Genomic DNA, 22,234 nt, shown 5'->3' with positions numbered 1-22,234 from the left:
TTCTAAATATTTACAGAATACCTCTCCTTTCTTTACTGAGGTAGGACACTTGTGGCTACCGGGCACTGTTGACCCAGGTGGATGTATGGGTTACTTTGTTGATCTTTCTTGCTCTCTCTCTCTCTCTCTCTCTCTCTCTCTCTCTCTCTCTCTCTCTGTCTTTCTCTCTTTGTCTCTGTCTCTTTCTGTCCCATCTCTCTCTGTCTCTATCTCTCCATCTCTGTCTCTTTCTGTCTCTGTCTCTCCATTTCTGCCTCTTTCTGTCTCTGTCTCAGTCTCTCCACCTTTGTCTCTCTGTCTCCATCTCTGTCTCCTTCTGCCCTCTGAATCTTCTTTGTTATCAGGACCATAGATTTAGAGCTAAAAGAGGCCTTAGAGTCTGCCGGGCCCAACTCCTTCATTTTACAGAAGGAAACAATAAATATTTATTGACTGACTGACCGACTAGACATCCAGACGCAGGATCATATAGAACACTAACTTCTGAGCTGGAAGTGACCTCAGAGGCCACCTGGTACACAGTAACACCACTCGATGACTTAGGTCTTCTCAGCAATACGATGATCTAAGACAATCCCGAAGGACTCGTGATGAAGCGTACCATCCCCCTCCAGAGAACTGATATCGATTGAATACAGACTGAAGCTGTTGTTTAGTCTTTTTTTTTCCCCCTTTTATTCAAGTCTTTTTGTGTAAAATGATTACTATAGAAATATTTTACATAATTGCACATATATAACCTATATCTGATCGCTTACTGTCTCAGGAAGGGGAAAGGAAAAAAAAGATTTGGAACTCAAAACTTTAAATTAAAATGTTATAAATAAATAAGATTAAAATTACAAAAAAAAACAAAATTAAAAATCATAATTGTATTTTTGCCTAATTAAAGAAAAGGAAAAGAGGCATCCCTTTATTTAATCCTACAGGACCAATGATTAGGCAGGACGTAACAACACTGTAATTTGTACCAAAGTAGCTACTTGATGAGGTAGTGAGCTCCCTTTCTTTGGCTGGCTTCCAAGAGAGGCTGAGTGACAGCTGCCAGGATTGCTCAGAAGGGTTTGTGCACTAGGTGGGAGGCTGGATTTGATGATCCATGAGATCTGAGAGTATAGTCAATGACCCTTCCAACTGCTTTGTCCATCCCTGGACTATCTACAGTTCCATCAGCAAGAACAAATATTGATGGAGGCCTTTATTTAGCACACACTGTTCCAGTTACCTCATCATACACATATCCCTTCAGTCTCACTGTTGCAACATTCTTTTGTTTTTTTATGAATAATATTTTATTTTTTCCAAAGATAGTTTTCAATCTTCACTTTTTCAAAACCTTGTGTGCCAAAATTTTCTGCTTCTCTCCTCTCCTTTCCCCTCCCCTAGACAGCAAGTTAAACGTGCAATTCTTCTAAACATATTTCCATATTTGTCATACTGTGCAAGAAAAAAGAGCTCAAAATGGAAAAAAAAAGAAAAAAATCAAGAAAACAGAGAACAACCACAAAAAGGTGAAAATCCTATGTTCTGATCCATGTTAAGTCTTCTCTCTCTGTATGTGGATGGCTCTTTCCATTACAAATCTATTGGAATTGTTGAAACCCTCTTACCTCAGTAAATGAATTGGGTGCCACAGAAAATGTGGGCAACTCTCACGGAGAGGTTAGCCGAGTTGAGTCTCAAGTATGGAAGGGAAAGAGGGTGGGGTGGGAGCCAGTGGTCGCCCCGGTACATAAAGTGGGGGGGCTCATGTTCAATAAGCTTTAGGAAACAGACTGATGGCTGCCATACTAACTAAAGCGCCTCATGTGGTCAGGACTCTTGCTGGTTAGGATCCTTCTTCTATCAGCCCATTCTCCTCATGGAGAGTGATGTTACAGAGGAAAAGTATTGATTTTGGTACCAAAGCAACCAGATCCTAATCTCCTCTCTAAACCTACCACCAGAGTGACTAGGGACAATTTATTTCATTTTCATTGGGTGGGTTTCCTTGTTTGTAAAATGAGAGTGGAGTCTGAGGTCACTTCCCGCTCTGAACTTAGGATCCTGTGATCCTGCATTTAGATGTCTAGTAAGTCAGTTAATAAGCATTTATTAAGTGCCTACTATGTGCTGAAGGTGGAAAAGTGTGTGGAGCCGTGGGCTGGGAATCTACCATCAGATACCTGTGTGACTCTGGGAGGCACTTAATCCTTTTTGCCTCAGTTTTCTCATCTGTCAAATGAGCTGGAGAAGGAAATGGAAAACCACTTTAGTATCTCTGCCAAGAAAAGCCCCAAATGGAGTCACAAAGAGTCAAACTCAAATGCAATAGCTCAAAAACAGCTCAAAAACAGGGTTGGCCATCCAGTGACATGTTGCAGCTTGGGTGATTTATCTTCTTCGTTTGCTTGATTTTTCTTATGCAAGTCCGCTTCTCCCCACCCATCACTACATCTTGCTCTTGTATAAATCCTTTATTTTCTTCTCTGTATGAAGGTTATATCCTCTCATTAAAACAGAAGCTCCTTGAGGGCAGGAAATAATTTCTTTGCAGCTCCCAGTACCTAATCCATTTTAAGGGCTTAATAAATGCTTGTAGGTGAATGATTGGATTGCTATTCACCTTTTTGGGGGGTAGGGGAGGCTGGGATACCATGGAGAAGGTGTCATGTGGGCCAGCCATAGCAGAGTCTCTGTTGTTAAGGAATCCCCCTACTCTGTGTGTGTTTGGGGGAGGGGGATGTACACCCATGTGTCTGTGTGTAGGGTGTCCTCCATAGCACAGTGAGTCTTTGCTTCCCTCCTGCTTTGCTTGAGAAATAATTCATTTGGGCCCTTATCCTTTTCCAATCAGTATTATCCGTTTGATATTCTCCATAAATTATGTAGAGACGGATTCTTAGAATGGGCCCCAGACTTTAATATAACGTTCACTACTTGTTTACCAAGTCTGGAGACTCGCTTGCGCAACCACGAGAACGCTGACAAAGCCATCTCCATCCTGTTTTGCTCAAATTCCACTTCCAAACCCAGCCTGGGTGGGATGCTTTGATGCTCTGCAAAATTCTCCAACTTATTTTTGTGCCTCTGGACTGAAGTCTCTCGTTCAAGAAGAACAGGGGACTGTCTTATGATCGCTTAGCGGAGAAACCCCATGTTTCACCAGCCTGTGACCCCTCTGCTGCTACGTCATTATTGGCCCTCAAGAGCAAGGCCCGTCAGCCGGTGAAATTCTGTATTTTAAACATGTTTCTTGAATATTTAGGTGTCAGATCCTATAAAAACAAGGTGTTGGCAGAAGGGACATCTCAGCGTGAGGAAGATCTGAGGTCCACTTCATTGCGGGGGGACCATAAAGTGCCATTAGTTCAGAGCTCTCTCTCTTACTCAGGGATGGCTGAATCAAGTTAAATCCATTTTCTTATCTCTCCTGGAATCTTGTACGGCTAGAATCCATTCAGAGGCTTCATTTCTCATAGATTTGTCACTGTCATGTGTAGTCTCCCCTCTCCTTCCTCTGCGTGTTTTATCAGCCCTGTTGTACTCCACAACTGATGTTCTTGATTGATAAGTCTCCATGTTTGTCATGGTGATCCAAGTGTTCGCTAGCTCAGGTGGTCACAAGGCTTTTTTTTTTTTTTGGTCTGAGTCCTGGCCGTGGATTGTCTTTCCTCAATGAAACTTCCCTGGCAAACCGTCCCATTTACTTCTGTCCATTTCCTGCTTTGGGGCAGCAACAGGATATGCCGGCAAAATCAGATTAGAGATGCTAAAATTATACTGGATATTATGTCTGGAGAAATGTCTCGTTTTCATTTGGTTTTGCCTTAGTTCTCACCAGTGGAAGATCCAATTTACATAGATCGTAGGATCAGAGGAGCTGGAAGGGGAAGTTGAGGCCGGATCTATTTCCTGATGTTTGTCCACCCTAAGATTCAATGATGAGATGACTAAATAGCTTTTGAAAGGGCCTTGAAGGTATCTATCTTATGAAGGAGACCCCCGACTGTAGCTGCAGGTCCTCTGAAGGTTTCGTTCATAGCAAGAACAGTAAAGTCAATGCAGGTCAGTTTCTCCAGAAGGCTAGGGACTCGTTGCTCAGTGGACAGTTGGTCAGTGCCCAGTTTAGCTACAAGAATTAAATCGAGGTTCGTAGATGGTCCAGAAACCCTTGAGTTCTTAGCCTCCTTTGTCCCTTTCCCCTTATTTCAGGCTCAGCAAGTCTCAGATCTGAGACCTCAGAAAGCACCTAATTTGACCCATATTCATACAACACTGTTCTATACAACGCTCCTGACGGAGGGTTTTGTTTTGCAGTTAATTGATCAATACTCATTTATTAAGCACTTACTGTGTGCTAAGCAGAGGGGATACGGAGAAAAACCACTGCCCCTCTTCCGGGGAGCTCATGTGGGAGAGGTCGTGTGTTAGAAATCAGGACGTGCAAGATGCGTTACAGAATGCATGAATGGTAATCCAAGAGAGAAATACTTGAGCAGGGAGAAATACCGTGCAAAAGGGAGGGCGGGAGCATAGGCCCAGGATCTCTGGCTTGCGCTGTGGGGTTAGGGAGGGGAACACCGTTCCTGTGAGAGATGGAAAGATGCTGGAGAGGGGAGATTCCCCCCCCCCCCTCAGCTTGGCCCTCTGGGATTCCCGCTGCCCTTCCATCTGTCTTGTCACTGGAGTTTAGCAGAGTTATTACCGCTCTGGCTTTTTATGTCCCCTGACGCCCAGGTGGGCCTGGTCTTCTATAAGCCACACACAGCTCCATCACCCAACACGGCCGGTACTCTGTGGGGCAGACAGAATTGGGATCGGATGGAGCTCCTTTGGACCAGGGTCCGTGTCTTGTTCTCCTCCTGTATCCCCTAACTCCCAGCACGGGGGGTCAAGCATAGCACAAATCTTAACCGGGAATCGCACGGGAAGGATGCCGGCCGAGAGTAGGGTCCATTTTACAGTGAGGATGTGAATGGATTTTCAACGGCTGCGCCTGGGAGGAAGAGGGTCAAGTGAGAGCGAGCCATTAACGCTTTAGACGGTTTTCTGCTGAGTGTGGCCTTGGGCCCTGTGCATTTTGGACTTACTCTTGCCCAAGGTTCTTTGAAAATCATGATTCCCAGAAATGAAAATAAACAGTGTAAGAGATCAAAGCATGATGAGGTTGCTCTTATATTGTTCATCCTGTTCCTTTGAAAGTCAGACTTAGAGCCGGAAGAAGCCTCAGAGATCAGGTAGACCAGCCACCTCCTTTAATAGGGTAGAAAACTGAGGGAGACAGAAGATCCCCAGCCCTGCCCCCCCCCCCCATCCTAACTGAGCTTGACCCCTTCGGAGTTTTTGCAGCACTTAATTCTGTCTCATTGCTTTGGGCTTTAGCACATCCTGTCTTTTGTATCTTTGTCATCCAAGGGAAACTGAGGCACAGGGCTAGAAAGTGGCTTGTCTGAAGTTACAGATATAAGAAGTGTCCAAGGTTGGATTTGAAGCTCTGTCCCAAGAGTCACTGTTCCACAATAGGAAATTAAGGGACTAGCCCCGAATCACACAGCTATTCAGGGTTTGGGTTGGGACTGGAACCTGGAATCATCTCAACCTAGGATCTTAGCCACTATCTGCCTCTATATCGAGATCAGTCTTGATAAAGAGAAACAGATAGAGAGAGGGACATATCCAGAGAGAAAAAGACAGACACAGAGAGAGACAGAGAAACCCAGAGACGGAGATAGATGTAGATATAGAGATAGACTGATATAGACACATAGCTATAGACATCTCTATCTATCTTTATCTGTTTAATATGATTGTACATTTGTAGCCTATTTCAGATTGCTTGCTATCTCGGGGAAAGGGGAAAGGAAGGAGGAAGAGAGAAAAAATGGAAACCAAAATCTCATAAAAAATAATGTTAAAAATATCTTTATGTGTAATTGGAAAAAATAAAACACTATTGTGAGAAAAAAATAAATTTTCAGCGTGAACATTTTCACGCAAAAAGAAACAAATGCTACAAATAAGAGCTTAATTTGTTATTCTGTTGGCTATCTAAAGATAAAGTGATAGAAATATTATTGATAGATTAAACGTTAAATTACACTGTACATACTTTTTTTTCAAGAGAATCAATTGTTAAACATTTATCAGAATATCCCTATGATGCAGGTGAACAAAGTAACTACTTTTTATAATTAAAAAATATATCTATATAAAAATATATAACTATAGAGATTCTATGTATCAATATAGAGAGATATATGAATATCTATCCATCTTGTCCTGTCTCGGTATTTAATTTGTCATTGTGAATCTTTCCAGAAAGAGTAGCTGGAAGGTAGAGGAGGTGATTGGGAGGTGGGGATGATAGCTCATGAGGCAACCCTTTGATCAGCGCCAATTCTGGGGAAGGAGAGACAATTCCATCCGCATTGAAAAGCTCAAGGTCATTTGCGGATTTTGTCTGTTTCATGGATCCCAGGGTCCAAATTTGAGCGGCTCTTCCTCTCTCTGCTCGCATCGACCGGGCTTGGACAACAGATGCCCCTTGGCATATGAATCAGGATGTAAAGGCCAAGTCTTCTTCCATGCCGTGATAAATAAGAGCTATCGAGAAATAGGAGCTTAATCTGCGTTAATAGAGGCAGCCAGATTCCATGGCGTCTCCGGGCTCAGGAAGATCTGAGTCGAATCCTGCTTTAATTTATTGATAACTAGCCGTGTGATCCTCAGCAAGTCTTTTTGGTTTTCTTCAGCTGCTTTGGTCATATCCGACTCTTTGCAATCCTATTTGCTGTTTTCTTGGCAAGGATACTGGAGTAACTTGTTATTTCCTTCTCCGGCTCATTTTTACATATGAGGAAACTGAGGCAAATAGGATTAAGTGACATACCCAAGGTCACACATCTAGGAAGAGTCTGAGGCCAGATTTGAATTCATTTCTTCCTGACTCCAGGCCCAACACTCCCTCCATTGAACCTCTATTTGCCTTAATTTCCTTGTCTAAAAAAATGCAATTAATAATAGCATTCATCAGAGGATTGCTGTGAGAAGGACCAAATGAAATAATATATTTGAAGCTTTGTAAACCTGAGAGTGTATTCTTGTTGTTATCATAATTTTCATTTTTATTTAAATATTTTATTTAATCACTTTATTTTGATCTGTTACTATCATAATCCATTTAGGTTTGTGATAGTATTATTCCTACTACTACTAGTTATAATAATAATCAACTGATTTTGCCCAGAGTAAGAGAAGGGAGGATCTTGGCCCCCTCTGTTCTGCTTTACCTCCTTCTGCAGAATTGGGTTCTGTCTTAGGTGTTGAGAGGGACGTTCACCTGCTGGACCGCACCTTACATCATAGGAGAATAATCATGGGCTCTGGAGTCAAAGGTGCTGGGTTCAAATCCTGTAGCTGATGCTTATTATTATTATACAAGTCACTCTTTGGGTCTCAGTTTCTTCATATGTAAAATAATGGAGGCTGGGCTCAATGACCTCCGAGAACCTTCCTGTGATGACCCCAGCACTTCATGTCTCTCTCCCGACAAGGTATTTATTTCTATGTCCAGATGGCCACACCCTTTAGGATGAAAGTCTCAGTCAGTGTATGGTGATGGATCAAAGGAAGGCTGTCCCAACATGGCAGTTTTAAGTTTGCTTCACCCTGATGGGATTGGGTTCAAAGCCCTGAGCCTTTGACCTACAAAAATCGATAATTTCACGTTTGTTTTCTCCACTGGTCCTGTTTCAGTCCAGGTCACAGAGGCTCCAGGCTTTCTCCCATCGCACCCAAGGCCTTATTTTGAGGTCTGTCTTGACTTTCATGTTGTAAGGTGGCTTTGGGGGAGGCAGTGTGCCCTGGTGGTTAGAGGGATGGACTTGGAGTCAGAAAGTCCCTTATTCCTTTTTTTATACTCTTTACTGACTGGTGTCAACAATCATGTCACTTTAACGCTCTGAACCTCAGTTTTATTATCTGCAAAATGGGAATAGTTGTAGCACCGACTTTTGATAGATTGAATCCTAGACAGAATGAGTGTTCCCTTTCTGTGATCTCTTTTGGAGTTTCGTTTTTTTTTTTTTTTCCTGCTTCTTCGCAGAGGTGGGAGACTCTGGATGCGGAGCATCACATAAAATATCAAGACTTTTACAATTGGTTGGTTCTGCTCAGCCATCCCCCAACTCCTGCCCTTTCTGTTCATTGTTATAAATATGGCTCCTTAAGAGAAGGCAGGACACGTCAGGAAATGTAGATGACGCAAGAGCAAAAGCAGTCAATAAACATTTTAATTTTCTTTAAAATTATTTAACATAATTCTATATTGCTAATATGTGATATGTTAATATTTTTATTCATTTTTATTTATATATAAATTTTATTTTATTTATAATTTTTTCAAATTATTATTTACTTTTTTATTTATATATAAATTTTTTTTTAAATCACCTAGCCCACAAAATTTTTTTGAGGATCCAGTGAGATCATACATAGAAAGCAGTAGGTGTAGGGCGGAGCCTTTTTTGAGAATAAAGGACAAGAGCCTGTATACAAAGCACTTTGCAGAAGTTCAAGGGCTCTGCAAACATTAGCATATTATTAGCATTTTTTTTAAGAGGTGTAGATCTGCTGTGAGGTTCTTAGGGAGCTCATGCAGCAGGGATGATGACCTAACCCTAATTCTAGGCCTGCTTGCCCCATCAGGATCTCCCAAATTAAGAAACTCCCTCTGCCGTGGCAGGGTGGCACCTTGTTGGAACTTTGACTGTCAGGGAGTTGCCTGGGCATTGAGAGGTTTGATGAATTGCCCAGAGTTGCCCAGTCGGGATGCGGGCGAGGCAGGACCCGGCTCGGATTTCCCCAGTCCGAGGCTGGCTCTGGCTGTCAGTGAGAACGCACTCTACATCTGGCTCTTCCTTGTTGCATCAGCCCCGCCAGCTGATGGGAGATGTGCCAGATGCAAATTCTGTCCCCCAAAGACTAGGAACCACCGAGAGGGAACCCTGTGCCATTAATATTTAACCCTGGGCTCTGAGCTGATGCAGGCACCTGTAGCCCTATCCTGGGCCACCCAGCTCCGGCCCTCCTCCCCTTCTTAGAGGCCGGGACGGCTCCCGAGGGCTCTTTCCCCTGCTCCTCTCCCTTTGTGGACACTTGACCAGGCCCAGATGGGGAGGCCGGCTGCCTCCAGAGAAAACCCTCTCCATCCCTGAGGATAAGGAGCACATCGCTGCTGGTCCGAGGGCATTAGCCCCTGCAGGTAATGGACACGTGGGATTGGGGTTCACAAGAAGGAGCTACGGCCTTTTTCTTAATTCCACTCTTAGATTCAGTCATCTCTTGGGGGCATTCTGATTCCTAGTTCTTGACATCATCAACTGGTTGGCTTCCTCCCAGAATTCCACACTCTCCTAGTCTCCTTGGGTCTTCCCAGTGGTGGGCCATCTTTCGATTGTCAAAACTACTCTAGACCTCCCTCTCTCCCCCCTATTCTTCTAAAATAGAATTTCACAGCTTCCTGAGAACACTGTGCTCTCACTTTCCTTTCTTCATCTCGTTTTCCCCAGAGGAAACACACTTGACCCTAGCGTCACATGTTCATTCAGTTTCTGTATCTATATATCTATATCTATATATATCTTTATGGTATATTTTACCGTAAAGATAGTTTTCAATATTCATCTTCGCCCAACCTTGTGCTCCATGTTTTTCTCCTTCCCGCCCCCCCAGACGTCGATCAATCCAATATAGGTTAAACATGTGCGATTCTTCTAAACATATGTCCACATTTATCGATATTTATTCAATTTCAAGCCTCTTGATGAAAATTCACCCCAAGGCAGCTTCCAGTTCTCTTTGCTGTATTTCTTTGCCTGGCACACTTTGGGTATTTGGAAACTCCTGCGTTATTGGGGTAGTCGCGGGACTTTTTAGAAGTGGGAAGAAATTTAAGAATCTAGCGATTTTCAGTCTGTTCTTTTCCCCCCTTTTCCAGACTGTCTTTTTTAAATTAGTAATAAACTTTCCCATCAGCTTCCAAGTAACCAAGTGAATGAATCCCTTTCCTGGCTTCCCTTTACTCTCCCAGGGCTGGGCCATGTTGCTTTTGAAATAAAATCGAGTTGGAGAGACTGGTGTTTACCCTAGCGATGATGACATGAGAATATTCTACTGCTCTACTTTTGTATCACATTTCATAGTTTACTAAACATTTTTATAGACATGATCTCATTTCCCCTGCAATATCCCTGTGGGGTAGACAGCCTTATTAGGCCTATTTAGGATTAAAGACCGTAATTTTATCACCAGATGGAACCAAATAGGCCAATTATTTTATAAGGGATGAAACTAAGATGAGGGGACTTATTCTCAAGGTAATATAGGCAATAAATGGCAGAGGCAGGATTTGAATCCAGGCTATGGGATCACTGATTTGTAGGGCTCTTAGAGGTCATCTGGTCCAAGCTCATTATGCAGTTATTAAACTAGCATTAATAGGAGCAGTGATAGAGCACTAGTCCTGAATTCAGGAGGACCTGAGTTCAAATATGACCTCAGACACTTAATACTTCCTGGCTGGGTGACCCTGTTACTTAACCCCAATTGCCTCAGGAAAAAAATTAGCATTAATTATGCACCTACTAGGTGCTGGGGCAGCTAGGTGGTGCCACAGGGCACAGAGCCAAGGAAGACTCATCTTCCTGAATTCAAATCCAACCTCATATGTTTACTACCTGAATGATCCTAGATATAAGGCACTTAATTCTGCCTCGGTTTCCTTATCTGTAAAGTGAGCTGGAGAAGGAAATGGCAAGCTACTCCAATATGTCTGCTTGAGAAAGCCTTAAATGGGGTCTGAGAGAGTCTGAACAATAATGTGCTGGTACTATATGAAAGACTGGCATTGCAAAAAAAAAAAAAATCCTCAGGGAGCTCGTAATCCCATGCAAAGCCTTTGTAAAAGTGAGATTCAGACAGGATTAATGGGAGATAATCCGCAGGGGGAGGAAGATCCTGGGGAAGAGGCTGGGAAAAAGTCTCACTGATGCAGTGATGCAGAAGATGGCAGCTTCCCTGAAGGCCTGAGAAAGCCCAGTGGGGGCTGCTTGAATTCAATGAATTTTAGTGGACTGCATAAAAGTTCCAAAGGGTGCCATTCTGGCGCCCTTGCAAATCCTGACCAAAGGTATCCGACACTGTTTGGGTTCAAAGTACTCAAAACTCAACCAGTTGCCCAACAAGTATGGACAAAGTGCATGCTATTCCAGTTTTTAGGGAGATCGTTCAAGGCTGTCCCATTGATTATTGGTTTCTACCAGCATTGCCAGTAAGATATTCTTTTTTTAATTTTTATTTAAAAGAATTTTTTTTGGCTATGATTTACATTTCCCATAGCAGCTCCCCTCTCCTCCTCCTCCCAGAGAACCATCCTCTCAGACAAAGAAAAGAAAGGGCAAGAAACCCAATTCAAAAAACCTAATCAGCTCATCAACCAAGTATATTATGTTCCATATCCAGTCTCCCACCTAGACAAAGGCAAGAGGACAGTGCCTTCTTAGAAAGCAATTCTATGGTCTCACTTTCTGCTCTTATCCCGAACTTCTGTGTCTTTACCTTTATGAGGGCCTCTTCCTAGGCTCCTGCTTTCAAAGGGACTTCATGGCCATGGGATCGATCTAGAGTGGATCTTACAGACCCTCTCTTCCAGTGCTCAAGGTCATTACAAATTTCTGAGATCTTTCCCAGGCTTTCCCAATTTAAAAGCCAGTGCCCTACAGCTCACAGGGAATCCTAGAATCTCCAAGTCAAAAGCTATCTTATCAGCCATCTAATCCAAATGACAGCTGAACAAGAATTCTCAGCCTCCCAGAGGCCGCATGCAGGTTCATGAATTGCCATATTATTTCCTTATCTTAAAAAATTAAATCACCACAGCCATCTAAAACATTGATATTTCAGTTATGTGGAGATGAAAACAAATTGATAAATTCTATGACAAGAGCCAAGAACAATTCTATTAGAGTCATAGGAAGTGTAAATGAAAACAGCCAAAGAAAACAATTTAAAAAACGAATGGGACCAAATTACCAAAAAAATCAACATCACAGCCATCTAAAACATTGATATTTCAGGTATGTAGAGATGAACAAAAAGGAGGATGGTAGACCAATTGATAGATTCTATTACAAGAGCCAAGAACAATTCTATTATGGTCATAGAAAGTATAAATGAGGACAGCCAAAGAAAACAATTTAAAAAATGAATGGGACCGAATTGCAAAGAAAAAAATTTGATCCTAAAAAGGAGATGTGGCAAGATACACTTCCCACTCCCATCCTTTGTAAGTCCTCAGATGTGAAGGATTACATTTACTGTCAGATTTTTTTTTTGACATGTTAGAGGATATTGCTGATTTTCCCCTTCCTTGTTTTTCTTTTCTATTAAAAAGTTCTTTGTTAAAAGGGATAGCCCTCTGAGAAGAGGGAGAGGGAGAGGTATAAATGGAAAGCCAGGCAACATATAAACCAAAAGTGTTAGTGAAATCTATTTGATAAAAGTAATAACAGAATTGCCCTGGTTTGTTTGGTCTGTATGCCTTTGAAAATTTCTTTTTGTTGTTTTTTATTTCTGTGTAGTTTTTAATGATGTTCTCATTTTTTCTTCTTTTTTCATCTGTCACTACCCACTAATTCTTGTTTTCCTGCTGCCTTCCCTCCCCCAGAAGTCTGGGCTGACATCTTCTCTCATTTCTTCCCCGTTACTTAATAAGGGGTGAGAGACCAGCCTGCTGTTTGTTTCGGTGACCACAGATGGTTCCTGTGTGACAGAGAGTGTCTTGATTATTTTTTCCCCTTCTCCAACTTCTAGGAGTGATTTCTTTCGCTGGGCCCAGGGACACTGTATGCATCAGTATGGTCCATATCAACTTCTTCAAAAAGATTATATATGGGCTCCTGGCCTTTGTCCTCTTCCTCGCCATCTGTGTGTGGAACGAATCGAACAAAGGGTACTCGGTGTCCCTGAAATTGGAATCAAAAAACTTCCAGCTGCCCAGGAACCTGCAAATCCTGGCTCGGAAACTGGGGCCGAAGCCCCTGTACGTAACCACGATGGCGGACTCTCCAAGGGAGAGCAGGGTCCCCAGTGGCGCCAAGGACAGGCCCCAGACCGAGAGGTACGACGGCAAGGTCTGGGACGAAGACAGCTCCTCCAAGAACCTCCCGCCCCGCTTGCAGAAGGTCAGGAAGAACTATTTGCACATGAACAAATATAACGTGACCTTTAAAGGGCAGCGTCAGCCCAAGAAGCTCAGTGATGCTGCCTTGCTATGTCAGCTTGCCAGTCGAGTGAAAGTCTCCATGATCGAGGCCACGGACTTCCCCTTCAACAGCTCCGAATGGGAAAGCTCTCTGCCCCAGAAGAACATCAGGGACGCCTTTGGGCGCCTGGGCACGTGTGCTGTGGTGTCATCCGCCGGCTCCCTGAAGGCTTCCAACTTGGGCAAAGAAATAGGTGAGCACTGAGCCAAGGGGGCCTGGTCTCTAGGAATGTGGACCTCGGGCGGTGGAGTCCTTCTGATAGGAGGTGGGTCAGGGAAAGCGGTTCTGATTGTGACTCAGCCCCTGGTGGTGGGATCTCTGCGAGTCACTTGCTTCCTCAGGGCTTTCGTTTCCTGCGGTGGGGACTCGTGATGACTCAGGTACTCCCTACCTCCCACACTGTAGAACCTACCGGAAAAATACAGAAGCAAACAATTGAGGCAAAAATGACCTGTAAGCTCTGACTCCCCGAGTAAGTCAGGCCTTCTCTTAGCTGAATGAAACAAGTAAAGTCAAATCAAGTCCACTTACACTTATTAAGCACCTACTGTGTACCAGGCAAGGGGCTGGGAACTGGAAATACAAAGAAAGGTAAAAACAACTTCTGCTCTTAAAGAGCTCACAATCTGATGCACACAGCTATGTTCAGACAAGATCGTGAAACCAGAAAGATAGACGATAATCACAGAGGGAAGGCACTAGATTTAAGTGGGATTGGGAAAGGCTTCCGAAGTGGAGATCTGAGCTGAGATAAGAACTGCCTAGCAAAACGTGGAGATTCGTGCTGAAATCTCCAGCCACGTGGATCATTGGTTTTGACTTAGCTCAAAGGCCAGAGGCCATCCAGTCCAACCCCCTCATGTTACAGATGGGGAAACTGAGTCCAGGAGTGTTGGAGTGGCTTCGGAGTTCAGTGTCTCATGACTTTCCAAGTCCACTCCAATTCTCCGTCTCCTAGACTGTGCCCCCTTGTTTCTGGAAGAGGCGTTCTGCCACTCATAAGGGAAATGAAACACCCGAGATCTTAGGTGGCAAGGAGAGAATGCACGCAGCACACAGTGCCGTTTTTCCAGGGGCCGTGTTTTTCATCACTCGTTGAATCGAATCAAGCCAAGGAAAATAGTGAATGGGGAAATTATGATCTTAGAGAGATGGAGACATGGGGGTTGGGGGGGAGTGGTGAGGCAAGGCAAAGAAGGTAATAGAGCAGGTAGTGATGTCATGTGTCTCTTTTTCCTTTCTAAATGGGAAGCCAGGAAAACAGCCCTCACGGCAAATGCAGGAGCACAAAGGAGAAAAAAAATTGTTCCCCCTTTGGGATCCAGAAAAGATGATGAAATCACACTCCCCCAGCCCGCTTCTTCCCAAGCAGATATTATTTGCAAACGGGGATTCCCAAAAGGCACATGGACCCAGGTCTTTCTGAGTCTATCCATCCATTACAAAAATGGATGATGAACTTAACGCTGGCTGGCAAACACAAATAATATTCCAAATACAAATAAACCCTTCCAAATGGAGCTGTGTATACAGCTGTGGACTCTGGTTATGCACAATTTGTTTTTAAAAGATCCATGTTCAGCAAATAAGGTCTTTAACAAATAGAAAGCAGAAGGAAGCTTATTAAGAAATGCAAAGGAGCAGGAGAATATAGATGGTAATTTTCATATGTATCTAAAAACAAAAACTCTTCAGGAGGTCGGTAGTCATATCTTCAGGTTTCTTTATCTATGGAAGTATTCATGCATGTCAACTTCATAATAGAACAAAGAAAATGATTTTAGTTAACATGGCAGTAATAAAATTGCTCCATTTGTATCCCTTAGGATTTCTTTGGGGTTTTTTCCTGTGTTTTGCAATGGTTGATTGATGGTCTTTTTTCATCAATATCACAATTCAATAACTTGAGCACTCTTCTCCAAGAGGAAGGCCAGCAAAGTAAATGAACACAATCAGCCAGTGTACGTTTCCTGTGTCCTTAAAATCCATCCGTCAAGGGATAAGAAACAATCTTGAAGATTTATTTTTTTGGTTTTTCTAATGAATTTTTATTTACTAAAATGCACTGAAAGGCTAATGACCAAGCTTAGTCTCAAAGAAGAAATATAATAAAGCACCTCTCCTTGCCTTTTTACAGAGGTGGGAGAGTATGGGTACAGAATATATCGTGTCAGACTTTTTCCAACATTGGGAAGTATTGCTGAACTTCCTGTCTCCCCAGTTTTAGTCTTCACTATAATTGATGACTTTATGGGAAGCGGAGTGCAAAGGGAATTAGAGTTCTAAGCCTGGCTGGCACCAGGAGACCTATATTTAGAGTCTTTAGAGTTAAAAAACCTGGATTTAAATTTTATCCCTATCATTTACTACCTTGTAACTCTGGGTATGTTATTTCCTCTCAGTGGATCTCATCTTCCTCATCTGTAAAATGTCACTCTAAGGTCAGATCTGTGGGCCGAGGAATCCAACCAGATTTCCCTGTAATAAGGATTTCCAATTTCCTAGACTCTTTTCTAAAGCTAAGAATGGAGGTGCTTATGAGTGGAACAGGAGGGTGAAGATGGAGACATATTTGCAGTGAAGAGAAAAGAAAATAGACATACATGTAGTTCCAATTGAATTGATTTTGCCAGAAATCAGCAAATATCCCCTTTGGTTTGTTCGACACTGGGCTGGCCTTGAAATATGGAGGCAAAAGTTGAACAGTCCCTCCCTTCAAGGGACTTACTTTCTAATAATAATGGAGTCATTATGTATATATAAAAGTATATGCAAATAATATACAAGATAATTCTTCTGAGGGAAGAAGACACCATTGGCTAGAAGGATCGGGGAAGACCTCAATGGTCTTTGAAAGCTTTAATTGCCAAATAAATAGAATGAGAACTTGAAAGTTGTCTAGACTAACTCCCTTCATTTTGCAAATGAAGAAACTGAAGCTCAGGAAAGTTAAAGGGTTTGTCCAAGATTAGAATTGTCATCAGCTTGTTATTTAGCTACTTCCCCTTCTTTTAGCAAAATAGAACACTTCCTCTTATAGGAGAATAGAAAAAACAGGAAGAAACTTCAACCTATAAAAAAAATTATATTATATGTAATATCCTACACCCATCTCTGCAGAGAACTATCTCTTCATTGAGGACAAGCTGGTCATTACGAAATTTACTCTATTCCATTTCCAGTATTTCATTACTATTATACTTTCTATTTATATCATTGGTGTCATAGTGTTTATATGGCTTCCCTGGTTCTGCTCATTTTACTTTACCTCTTTTTTTTTAACATTTAATTCTTATTTTTCCTCAATTGTATGTAAACAAGAATTTTTTGACGTTAATTTTAAAAATTTTTTTGAGTTCCATATTCTTTTTCTCACTTCCTTCTAATTTTCCTCCTTGAGAAGCTAAGAAATGCAAAACATTTCTATTATTAGCCATGTTGTAAAAGAAAACACAGAACAAAAGATCAAAAAATAAACAATCAAGAATAATAAAGAAAATGAAAAAAGTGTGCTTCAATCTGCACTCAGACTCCATCCATTCTTTCTCAGGAGATGAATAGCAGTTTTCATCAAGTGCTTCAGAATTGTCTTGTATTATTGTATGGCTGAGATGAGCTTAGGCATTCACAGTTGATACAATATGCTGTTATTGTGTATATTGTTCTGGTTTTGCTCATTTCACTTTGGATCAGATCATGTAAGTCTTCCCAGGTTTTTCTGAAAGCATCATGCTTGTCATTTCTTAGAGCACAACAGTATTCCATCACAAACAAACACCACAACTTGTTTAGCATACTCCCATTGATGGGTACTCCCTCAATTTCTAATTCTTTGCCACCACAAAAAGAGCTGCTATATATATTTTTTTTTCCTTTTTTTCTTTGATCTCTTTGTGATATAGACCCAGGAATAGCATTGCTCCTAAGTCAAAGAGGATATATCTATCTATATATAGATGTGGATACACACACACACACACACACACACACACACACACATACACACACATATTAAGTTAATGGATGAGGCTTTTATCAGAGAAACTTGCTATGAATATTTCTCAGTTTCTGCTTTCCTTCCAATTTTGGCTGCATTGATTTTGTTTATATAACACTTTTTTAATTTGATGCAATCAGAATTATCCATTTTATATCCTGTAATGTTCTCTATTTCTTGTTAATTCATAAATTTTTCCCACATCCATATATCTGACAGGTAAAATAGTCCAAGCTCCCTTAATTTGCCAATGATAACATCCTTTATATCTAAATCATGTACCCATTTTGACCTTAATATCCAACATAAGTTGTTGGTCTATACTTAATTTCTGCCAAACTGTTTTCCAATTTTCCCACAGATTTTGTCAAATAGAAATTTTTGTTTGTCCCCAAATCTTGGATCTTTGGATTTGTCAAATACTAGATTACTATAATCATTTATTACTGTATACTGTATCTCATTAATATATTCCACTGATGCACCACTCTATTTTTTAACTAGTACCAGCTTGTTTTGATGATTACCACTTTGTAATACAGCTTGAGATCTGGTATTGCTAAGCCACTAAGCACACTAAAACATCTCCTTTCACCACCCCATTCTTCTAAGTCTTCCTGTGCTACTATTATTCTAATTCACTAATTACTTTTAAATGGTGGTGTTCTCTTAATCTTCACTGAATTCAGGGATTTTATTTTAAGGAATAGCTTTAAAAAAAAAAAAAACAAGCCAAGAAATCTAGAAAACTTGTTTTTTAGCTCAGAGATTTTGGAATGAAGAGTCAGTGCCTTTGAGTTTTGACCCTTGCTTTGCCTCTAGCCATCTGTCTGACTTTGGATAAATTATTAGGCTCTTTGGGTCTTAATTTATTCATCTATCCCATGAGTCGGTTGAACTAGATGGTGTCTTTGTCACCTTCTGTCACCAACATTTTGTGGGCTTGGGATCCTTAGATGGCTTTAGTGATTGTTATCATGACTTTACAAGGGAGATATCCCTGTCATCTCCCCCTCACCTGCATGTTCTGGGTCTGGTTCTCTATCTCAGCCACTTAGTTATCTCTTTCATATTCCTGTGATTTACAGACAGTCACGATGCTGTCATGAGATTTAATGGAGCACCCACAAGAAAATTTGAGCAGGATGTAGGACAGAAGACAACCTTTCGCCTGGTCAACTCTCAGGTAAGACAGTGTGACATGAAAAAAGAGAGAATCATCATGCTCAGACTGGCTAGGGCAGTGAGTCTAGTTAGCACATTCATGCTATCTTCTCTGAGTGACATTAATTAAACTTAATCAATCTAGTTTGTATAACACTTCAAATTTAATTAGTATTTTTTAATCACCTGAAGAGCACTTTGGGGAAAAATGGTTTTGGAACATCATGGATTTAAAATAAAAGTTAATATTTAAGAAAAATATTAAATTTTCATTGCTACCTTTATAACATTACTCAATATATTAATCAGTATTCAATCAACTGACAAACATTGATTAAGCTCCAATTATGTGCAAGATATTATATTCTTTGAGAGTAGAGGAGTTTTTGCCTTTCTTTGTACCCCAGAATTTAATACATTCTTGGCAGTAAGACAGGTGCCTAGAACCCATTGATTCGGGCTCTTAGGATAATAGATCCTCAGAGAAGGGAGTTTCCCAGGGTGGGCTGATCTCAGGAAAGACTTCATGGAGGAGGAGGGCTCTTAAAACTAGAAGAGAGAGACTTTAGAGAATGGGAAAGTATACTCAGAGTACTTGATAGAATAGATTTGGAATAGAAAACACCATCTGCATCCAGAGAGAAAAACTGTGGAGACTGAATGTGAATCAAAGCATAGTATTTTCATTTCTTTTTTAAAATTTTTGTTTGTTTGCTTGTTTTTTCTTCCTTGTGTTTCTTTTTTCCTTTTTGATCTGATTTTTCTTGTGCAGCATGATGCATATGGAAATATGTTTAGGAGAATTGTACGTACTTAACCTATATCGGATTGCTTGCCATCTAGGGGAGAGGAGTGGAGGGGAAAGGGGGAAAAAATATGGGAACACAAAGTTTTGCAAAAGGGAATAGTTGGAAACTATTTTGCACATATTTGGAAACATAAAAATCTATTAAAAATATTTGGTATTTAGAGAATAAATCCCTTAGAAAGTATGATCTCCTCAAAGCAGGTTTAGCTCCGTTGTAGAGGGCCTTGAATGCCAACCTAAGGGGTTTTCTCTACAGAATATAAGCTCCCCATGGTGTGGGTCTATTTTGCTTCTTTCTCTGTGCGCCCAGAAACCAAGCCTGGCACAGAGCAGGTGCTTAATTAACGCTTGTCAGTTGTAGATGCTTGTTGGGTACCAGACAACTTGCTGAGTCCTGGGGATAGAACATCTACCTAGATCGCTGCCAATTCCTACTCCAAAGCGCCTCAAGTTCTCTCTGCATTCTCCCTGACTTAGCTGAGAGCCACCATTTCTTCCTTTCTCCCCCTCATAGCACATATATTTTTATGTGTATGTAATTTTCCTGGTTCTGCCTACTTTACTCTGCATCAGTTCACATGACTTCCCATGCTTCTCTTTCTTTCTTTCTTTCTTTCTTTCTTTCTTTCTTTCTTTCTTTCTTTCTTTCTTTCTTTCTTTCTTTCTTTCTTTTTCTTTCTTTCTTTCTTTCTTTCTTTCTTTCTTCTTTCTTTCTTTCTTTCTTTCTTTCTTTCTTTTTTGCAGTTTCTTTTGGCTCAAGAACATGAGATATTTATTTTTATGAGAATTCAACTCAAGACAGCAAATATTCATCGAGTCCTGACTGTGTCCCTTCACTTCATACCTCTCGCATCCCCTAGTTATAGCCTATAATTTTTGATCCAACAGAAAAATAATTTAACTATTTCTTCCAATAGGGTCAGCTAAGTGGAGTAATGGATAGATCCTGAGTTCAGATCTAGCCTCTAACCCTAGTGTGACCTTAGGCAAGTCTCTTCACCCTGTTTGCCGCAATTTCCTTATCTGTGAAAGGAAGTGGAGAAGGAAATGACAAACCACTCCACTTTCTTAACCAAGAAAACCCCACATGAGGCCACAAGGAATTGAGCATAACTGAAACAAGTGTACAACAATTTCTCTCCAGTAGAATTTGTATCTTTAAACAAGTGATGCAATTGTGATAATTCTGGGAAGGAGTCAAGTTAATTAAGTTCAGGAAGCATGTGCTAAGGTCCCCTGAGTTCCTGAGAAGGGAAAGACCCAATCTCTGAGGTCAGATAGTTAATAGTCTGATAGGGAGGAGCCCCAGGTGCGAATGATTGGAGAGCAAGGGGAAAAGTTCAGGACTTCACCTTGGGAGAGCTCTGCCTCCTGTTGCCCAAACAAGTGACGTCACACCTCTCTTCAAAAGGCTCCAATCAGAAATTTGCTTCGTTCCTACATCAAGGCTCTAGGAGCTGAGCTCTAGGAAGAACAGAGCCCATCAGCCTAGCCTCCATCAAGACATCATTGGATGATAGAGCTAAAGGGAAACTGAGACGCCATCTGTCCCTGCCCTGCACCTTCATTGTACAGAAAGGGCCAAGGCAGGGCGAGAGTCCGGGCTCCCGGCTCTCTTGTTTGACACCGTTCTCTCCTCCAAGGGGCTGGGATTATGATGGGAATACAGGTTTCTCTTAAAGTCTTAAGCATCCCCTTCATCCCCCTGACATATCAGGGTGGTTTTTGTTTTTGTTTTTTGCCTTTATTGGTTTAGAGTCATTTTCTTTCTTTTTTTCTTTAAAATTTTCTTTTTGCACAGCCTTCATTTCTAAATACATTCCTTTCCCTCCCCTACCCAAAGGGCCATCTGTTGTTATCATGTTTTTAAAAGAAAAACAAAAGCATTTCAGAAAAGCTAGCCCAAACATCTATGGAATCTGACACCATGTAAAGTATCCCCCACCTCAACAAAGAAGGAAGAGAGGTTCACATTCCCATCTCTTCTTCAGTCACTCAGTAAATCTTCTTTTTTTGGGGGGGGTATTTCCTAGATACACTATGGATTGATTTTTTTAATAATTATAATTTAATCTTCTTTTTGTTAAAATATTTCCATTTATTTCTGGTTTTCAACATTCTTTTCTTTTTAAAGTTTGAGTTCCACATTCTCTCCCCATCTCTCGTCCCTCCTCTACCCACTAAGAAGGAAAGCACTATATCCGTTATACATGTGAAATCATGCAAATTATATTTCCATATCAGTCATGTTTTTAAAAAAGCAAGAAAAAGAGAAAATTATACTGTAGTTTACACACAGGTATTCACTGGTTTCTCGCTAGAGATGGAAGTAATTTTTTCTTCAAGAAACCTTTAATCAACATTCTAAAAGCATTATGGGATTATGATTGGAATACAGGTTTCTCTTAAAAGTATTAAGTACTCCCCTTACCCCTACTGACACATCAGATTTCATTTGCCCTTATCAGGTTAAAATGACTCAATAGAGTATATATAATTTTAAAGATATATATTTTAAAAATATATTTTATTTAACATATATAATATATAAATACATAAAATATATGTTTTATTAAATATTATTTATAACGTAAAATATGTATTTTAAATATATATTTAAATATAAATTTAAATAGTATTTAAATTTCACTTAAAAATATACTTAGAGGAATATGCATTATCTTTCCTAGTAGAACGTAAGAACCTCGAAGGCAGAAACAGCCTGATTTTTTTCTTTGCATCCCCATGGTGCCGAGGGCCCAATGGCATGTTTCAGATTCCTCTTGTTCCCTAAGAGTTCTTTTTTGGGCAGTGAGCTTCATGTTCCTGGAGGTGTTGGAGCAGAGCTGGCTGGCTCTGGAGGGCATCGCTACATTTGGTGAAAGGTTGGCCTAGACAGCGGAGGCCCCTCCCGTGTCTGGGATTCTGGGGTTTTGTCCAGATTAGAAGTATCTGTGAAAC

General features: G+C 41.0%; 1 protein-coding gene across 1 annotated transcript in view; it reads left to right on the top strand.

Annotated features, from left to right (window-relative positions):
* The window catches only part of ST6GAL1 (ST6 beta-galactoside alpha-2,6-sialyltransferase 1), an 84,737-nt gene that overhangs the window by 51,748 nt on the left and 10,755 nt on the right, over nucleotides 1-22,234 (top strand). Inside the window, exons 3-4 of the mRNA XM_051991822.1 lie at nucleotides 12,853-13,497; nucleotides 18,390-18,487. Coding sequence (XP_051847782.1) covers nucleotides 12,853-13,497; nucleotides 18,390-18,487 — 743 coding nt within the window. The remainder of the gene's footprint in view (nucleotides 1-12,852; nucleotides 13,498-18,389; nucleotides 18,488-22,234) is intronic.

Source organism: Antechinus flavipes, chromosome 4 (genome assembly GCF_016432865.1).
Source record: "Antechinus flavipes isolate AdamAnt ecotype Samford, QLD, Australia chromosome 4, AdamAnt_v2, whole genome shotgun sequence".
Lineage (NCBI taxonomy): Eukaryota > Metazoa > Chordata > Mammalia > Dasyuromorphia > Dasyuridae > Antechinus > Antechinus flavipes.
The sequence above is the reverse complement of the archived record's forward strand: the minus strand, read 5'-3'. Positions and strand labels throughout refer to the sequence as shown.